At 45.0% G+C, this 7,160-nt stretch overlaps 1 protein-coding gene across 1 annotated transcript; it reads right to left on the minus strand.

Annotated features, from left to right (window-relative positions):
• Positions 1–548: 548 nt before the first annotated feature.
• Positions 549–6,697, minus strand: LOC147446682 (uncharacterized). The gene is made up of 4 exons (XM_086524737.1): positions 6,533–6,697; positions 1,391–1,759; positions 902–1,027; positions 549–710 (listed from the first exon to the last, which is right to left on the minus strand). The coding sequence occupies exons 1-4, from the start codon at positions 6,695–6,697 to the stop codon at positions 567–569; spliced, it is 804 nt and encodes a 267-aa protein (XP_086380863.1). The 3' UTR covers positions 549–566.
• Positions 6,698–7,160: the final 463 nt, after the last annotated feature.

The raw sequence follows: 7,160 nt of genomic DNA on the forward strand, positions 1-7,160 counted from the left end.
CCATATGTGCAAGCATTCTCAAACATCATTTCTCACTATTCCACCCGGGAGTAAATCACCAACCATTGAAACAAGGATTAAACCCATACTCAAACAATTCAAATCGGCAAGACACACGAGACAAGGAGTGGCGGAGTTCCACCCCATACTCCATTCTTTGCACCTCCGTACTAAAGTGTGCCAAAGATAAACCCATGGCTCATATTTAAAGGCCCTTGGGCTCTCAACGCTATTTAGTTTACGAAAGAGAAATGCCACTAGATGAATGTTTTGTTGCAACACTGGAGTCCAAACCTCAAAAGGCTCATCCCAAGAGGGAAGGACGAGGCATGGTGTCTCAGTGACTGCTACTTTGAGGGCTTCAAAAGCAATTTTAGCGGTATTGGTCATGACAACGCGCTGGCGGCGAGTGGTGATACCTATTAGCAAATCAAACAATGGTGCAACAATATGTTACAAAGTGCTTGATGTGAGGATTGTATACTTGACACACCCCCAAAAATGAATGAACATCATGTGCTATCTCCAGCATAGGCCACTCTCTTACCTCAATTACCTTTGCGGGATCAAAGTCGAATGCCGTCAAGAGAGAGAATGTAGCCCAAATAGAACCTAGTCGTCAGAAAAAATTCCAACTTCTTTGATGTAATATAAAGATGGTTAGCATCCATTTGGGACAACACTTTCTCCACATCAATAGCATGTTGCTCCTAGGAAGAGGAGAAAATGAGAATGTTATCCAAAAAAATAAACACGCACTTACAGACCAAGTCAATGAAGATACGCATCCGCATCATCATACGATTAAATGTACCCGGTACACTCGTCAAGCCAAACGGCATAACAATGAACACGTAATCCTAATGGCGGTCTTATAGATTTCTCGCTTTGCGATTCTTACCTGATGGTAGCCACTCTTCAAATCGACTTTCGAAAACACAAATAGCCCCATTGAGACGCTCCAAAATGTACTCAATGCGAGACATACGAAATTTGTTCTTGACTTATCCATCATCTTATTGAGGGCCTGTAATCCACACATAACCGCGATGAGCCATCTTTCTTACGAACAAAAAGAATTGGAGCAGCAAAAGGACATTGAGGGCCTATAATCCACACATAAAAGGACACAATAACTTATTTACTATTTTTTCGTAGAATTTTTCACGACACAAAAAACACTGTAGAAAATCGACACAGTACTAGGGACTAGAAGATGGGCTTGTCCTCCCCCTTGAGAGAGGATTGTATTAATTTCTAAACTGTTACAAGCACATGAACCTGATACTGACATGAACCTGAAACTGAATTCTCTCTTCATGTCCCAAATATTTTTCTGATGCATAAAGATGCATGATTTCATAAGCCTATTGGCTGAAATACATCATACCTGTAGCCGAGAACGACTGTGTGCGCTTTGTATTGGGATTTTCAGTGCGAGAGAAGCTTCTACTGATATCTGCTCGCGTAGGGGATGCCCACACGAGTTCTCCTTGGCTGAAATCTGCTCTTGGAACACATCAAGAGTGCTGAAATTTTTGTGGGCAGCCGATATTGTGCTTGTCTTAGTGCCACTATTCCCCGCAAGGATGCACACAAGCTTGTATGGTTGCAATCTACCTCCGCCGGGCTTCACAGCCTTCACAGACTCCAGCGTAAGAAAATCATGAGGAGAGAGAGAATGGGCTGAACTGAGAGACGAGAGAGGAGGCTCTGTGTATGAGTGCAAGCTGCTGCAGAGCGCTGTCAAGAGGTAGCGCTAGCTCTTTATAGCCTTGCGAGAGATTTTGGCCATCTCGGGGGAGAGAGAGAGAGTACAACTTCCACGCTGGTCTTGCAGATTTTTCATGCTATAGTTGAGTTTTTTTTGGCTGTTTTTGCAAGTGTAATCGAGGGTGATAACCCTTCTTTCAAGAAGGGGGAATGTCACAAATTGATGATGTGGTGTGCCCAACTGAAAGAAATGGCCGAGGGGGATAAGAGAAACTGAATCCAAAAGATGGCCGATGGGGACTAAGGAGCTATGGTTTTTGAAACCTAACCCCTAGCAACTTAAAGAGCACTGGCCGAGGGGCCTTGTCACATGACACAAAAGTGATGACATGGCATGCCCATATGGAAGAGGTATTGGCAGAGTGGACAAGAGAAGTTGAACCAACCAATCTGAAGAACTTTTGAGCACCGGTCGAGGAGCCTAAATCTAAAAATCCCAAAGCTTGAACGCTGAGGGCGGTGCTGTGCTTTTAGAACTGAAACTTTTCGGGGCTCTGCTTTTGGGCATCCCTCGTACTGTTTATAAAGGACCCCAAGTGGTAGGGCCTCACTTTGTAAAGCATCTGGATGCAGAGTGTGAGAGCAGAGGACCCTCGGGAGTTGCACTTTGCAGCGAGCAATAATAAAGAAATACCGGAAAGGGCACCAGTCTTTGGGGCCAATGCGTCTAGGCGCAAGACTCTGCCGTGCGGTGTCGACACCCCCCCCCCCCCCACCCCCCCCTCTCTCTCTCTCTCACATAAAGTTCAATGATTTTGCAGTTTCTGTTTGTGTGTTGCTATTGCTTGGGGTGTTCAAGCCTGTAATATTTAAGCTACAGCTACAGATAATATAGAAATGATTTTTGTGCACACCGAATGAATGTATGAACTTATGAGTTTGTATCAATTTATCAGCTTATGAGTTGGTACCAATTTATTGTTTAAAATAGAACGGGTAAATTTTTTCAGTGTTATCTGGGAATTTATCCGTGTCTGGATAGTCTGATAAGTAGAGCAGTAGCCGGACACAATGTAGAACAGTTGAGAACAAGCGCATGAATAAGATGGTGTCTTTAGTAGACTCAGAAAAGTCAAAATTAAATATTCCGACTATGGCCGTCCACGCAAGTGGCCAGCCGGATAGTGTAAATACGTCCCGACGGAAGGGAACAGGTTGCGTCGGGAGAGGCATGACAATAGCCGAGCTAATTATGCTCCAGTTTGGTCAGAACACTGGGTTTGAATGCCTCTTCTTAAATGAAAGGTTTTAAACTTTTAAAACCAAGTGGCCAGGCCGGTGTGAACGCGGCCAAATTTAATAATCACTAAAAAACTAAAAGAGCAGCGTGGAAAAATTGCAACAGCCAGGGTCACTCTCTCTCTCTCTCTCTCTCTCTCTCTCTCTCTCTCTCTCTCTCTCTCTCTGTCTCTCTCTCTCTCTCTCTCTCTCTCTCTCTCTCTCTCTCTCTCTCTCTCTCTCTCTCATACGATGCCAGATGCCCACAATCCCCCACGCTATGCTATATGATAAGGTAGCGCTATCAAATTAGGCCTCTTTGCAGTAGCACAGACACATACAGAGCTTCTCGGCATAGCTCCAAATTCAGCCCTCTCACTCTCTCTCTCCAGCGATCTGTTGTTCTGAATTCAGGAAGTGCGTGTAGAGGCCATGAAGCTCGTAGGAACAGTGTAGAGCAACCCACAGAGCTTGTGTGCATGCCTACGGGGAATAGAAGCACTCAGACAATTGTAGAGCCAGGGTTGTCCACACGAATTTCAGCGCTGTCGCACAAAAAATTATCAGTACGAAGTAGACTTAGCCATTCATGTGTAATGTGCAGCGGAAGTGAAGGTTGAACTTTGCTCAAGATGAGTGCTCCGAACTGTGCTCAAGGCTCCTTTTACTTAGGGAAGGGAGAGCCTTACGTTCTTTAATGAGAGAGTGCAAGTGATCACAAACAAAGTGGATAAACACTGTGCGTGAAGGTACATGAGACTGAGAGATAGAGAGAGAAGAATACGACACCAGAGATGTTGTAAAACCCTCCTCCGAAGGCCCTTCTCGATAGCAAGAGAAGTTTATTCTATTGATTGCACAATCTGGTACAAGATTCTGATGCAAGGTATGTCTAGTATGGAATCGACGACGACGACGAGAACGACGTGGATGATGACTTTGCTAAAAAAAACGCTGGTCTTGCTGCCTTAAAACCACTTGTTCTGCGGCCTTTTTGACTTGCTGAATTTGTTGGTCTTTCTAGCCAAAAACGTTGGAGTCTATGGCTGGAAAACGCTGGTAACTACGGGCCTTTGAAACGCTGAAGTGGCGCAAAATGCTGATCTGCAGGGTGGAATCGTTGATGCTTTAGGGCTGAAAAACGCCAGGTTGAATGGGTTGAAAACGCTGATGTGGCCTGGTGGAAAAATGCAAGCCTAGGGGGAAAATCTTGCTTGAGAGAGAGAGGGAGGAACCTGCTGCACTTGTGCCTGTGTTCTCCTTGCTCTTCTGCCAGATATTGCTCGCCCTGTTTTTCTTATATATTATCTTACTCATTTTGCCTACCCAGTTTCCCAACAAAAGTCGCTTAATAAATAAGTGAAAAATGTCAAAAATAGGGAAAATAGGTTTTATGCACTGGAAACTGCTCCTGATGGATTCTGATGGTAATGCTGATGATCATGTTGTGTGCAACCAGAGGATATGCATCTACTCTAAGTGTTTGGTCATGCACGGTCTGCGAACAGACTCACAAAAGTTCCATATCACTTCCTATTCTATACTGACTTGACTGAACTGAACCGTGGTCATGTTGTAGCTTGTCCACGGACACCTAGGGTTGGATGTGTCACGTGACATCCCCTCCTTTTCAAAGTGCGGTAGTGGTACCGAACTGTATGGCGTCGAGGGAGATCGCCAACAGGGTTTGGAATCCTGGAAAGGACTCTTTGCCGGCCCACTCTGATGCGTGGTTCATAAAGGTCTGCAACGCTTGCTTCTTTGGGCCGTGCCGAAAGTGACACAGTCTTCTGTGGCTCCTTCAATGCTTCAACTTCGTCTAGAGTCATGCATCTACCTTCGTCAAGAATCTCCATGGCTGAAATCTCCTGAAACCACTTCCAACACAAAAACATGAACATACCCATTCCATGTAAAGTGAGTGGATAAAATCTCGGCTTCCTCAAAGACTGTGCATGCAATGTAGATGAACAAATAGACGGAGTGCCAACCGGTTCACCACACACACACAAACAATGAGATCGAATCTTGTCTTTCTGATCTAAATCAATCAACTGTGGCAAATCACAATGGACATGCTGAGGCTTGATGCTCAATTCGTCTTGTGATCTTTCTACGACTGTATCATGCCCAGGAAGAGACATTGAATGTGACTTCCTAGAAAGCAAACATTTCATCTTTTCATGAGAAATCGGCATACATCCGTGCTCATTCATGAGTGAATCATGCTAAACGTACAAGATGGCATGCCTAGGAAAAGGGATCCCATAAAGACATTGACTAAAATACAGGAAACGATCACGAATGAAACACTCGATAGAAGCGTGCTGACTAATCATTTGAACACATAGTACTTCCTGTGGGGGTTTTGTGGACCTAGGCTCGAGAGCTAAGATCGGTTCTTCGTGATCGATCGAATCTGCAATGAGGTTATCTTCACTAGAGAAAGTATCAACTAACACATCATCCTTGTGAACAATCACATCATCTTCATGCAAATATCATGCTTGTGAGAAATCACATCTTGATCATGCAAATCATCATACTTGTCATTGTCATACAATTCTTCATGCTTATCCTTATCATCCTCTTATCATCATGCAAATCCTGCAAAGAAGAGACTAAGAGAGTGTCCTTCTCCTGAATCCTTTCAATCTTTGCCTGCACATTAGAAATGAGAGATGGAGAATGAACAACTTGCTCTCCACGAATGACAATGGGAGAGTTACTTTTGGCATTGAAAGTGAATGTATTTTCCGTCCAATCAATGAGAGGGTTATGCTCACGAAACCATCTAATGCCCAAAATCATATCACATCCTGAAAGAGGAGAGACTAAAACTTTTCTACGAAAAGCGGCTTGTTGAACCGTAAACAACACATCAAGGCACTCTGTCGACCATTCTGAGGGTTCTGAGAAGTCTGAGAGGTATTTGTGGCAGTCTTGTTTTCCTTGGGCTTTCCCTTGTTGTGCTTCATCTCCTCCGCGAGAGCAATCTCTACCGCCTTGTTAAGATCGATTGGATCGAGCACCTCGACATCATACTTGATATACTCGTCCAATCCATAAAGGAATGCCTCTTTGCACTCCGCATCCGATTTGCGTAATTGCGTGCCGAGCTGCAAAACACGATTAGAGAAAGACATAATTGGCATACCATTTTGCTTGAGACCGCGCCAATCGTCCTTCAATCGTGCTAGGTACTCTGGGGGCATAATCCGCGCCTTGAGCTTGTCTTGGATATTGGCCCAATTGAAGGAAAGGCGCGTGAATTCGTCGGCTTCCTCTAGGTGCGCGGCTAACTGTGCCTCTTGCTATGCGTGGTACCAATTGATGGCATCTCTGGCAAGGTACATAGCTGCTATCAAAACTTGTTGTTTCCTGTCTTCTTAGCTGTCGCAAAATAAGCATTAAATTGATGCAACCAAGAATGAATAACCGTAGCATCCATCTTACCATCATACTTACTAAACTGGATCTTCTTTGTGACTGGGTTGTTGGAGTCCGAATCTCGGCTTGCGCCACTTGATGAACTACCAACATCTTTGGTTGGCTCAGACTTCGAGGCGAGAACATATCGTACCAACTCTTGCATGCGTCGTTCACTCTGTGCCGCACTCTCTGCCTGTCTTTCTTCGGCTGCCAAGCGCGCTTGATCACGCTCATGCTCCAAGGCAATGCAATTCGCTTCTTGTTGTTGTGCCATCATGTCCATCATTGTCTTGACCAAAGCCTCCATAGGATTTGCTGCAATCCCTGGCGTAGATGGCGAAGGGGGAGGGTCAGGAAAAAGTCCATGGTGAGGAAATTCTTCTTCACTACTTTCATGCCCATCACCTCCATGCGAGTATCCATTCCGCTTTGAGTGATGACCATACACTGTGATCTTTGGTTCTTAAGTTCACGAGGAACTTGTGTTCTTGTGGGTCCTAGGGTCTTGAGGATCTTGAGATTCTTGGGGGTCTTGAGGTTCTTGGGTTCTTGGGTTCTTGAGGTTCTTGAGTTTCTTCTTTCGCTTGCAATCTGTGTTAGAGAAGGATCTTCTCTTCACCCGAGTTCTACTCTTTTCCGCGGGCGCACCCCTTGGCGGCCTTGGGCTCACACCAAGATTGCTTTTTCCCACCTCACGTCGATTGGCGACCGCTCAGTGCACGGTCCGCTCTCAATGA

Source organism: Adiantum capillus-veneris, chromosome 12 (assembly GCF_014529385.1).
Source record: "Adiantum capillus-veneris isolate H3 chromosome 12, ASM1452938v2, whole genome shotgun sequence".
In the NCBI taxonomy this organism is placed as follows: Eukaryota; Viridiplantae; Streptophyta; class Polypodiopsida; order Polypodiales; family Pteridaceae; genus Adiantum; species Adiantum capillus-veneris.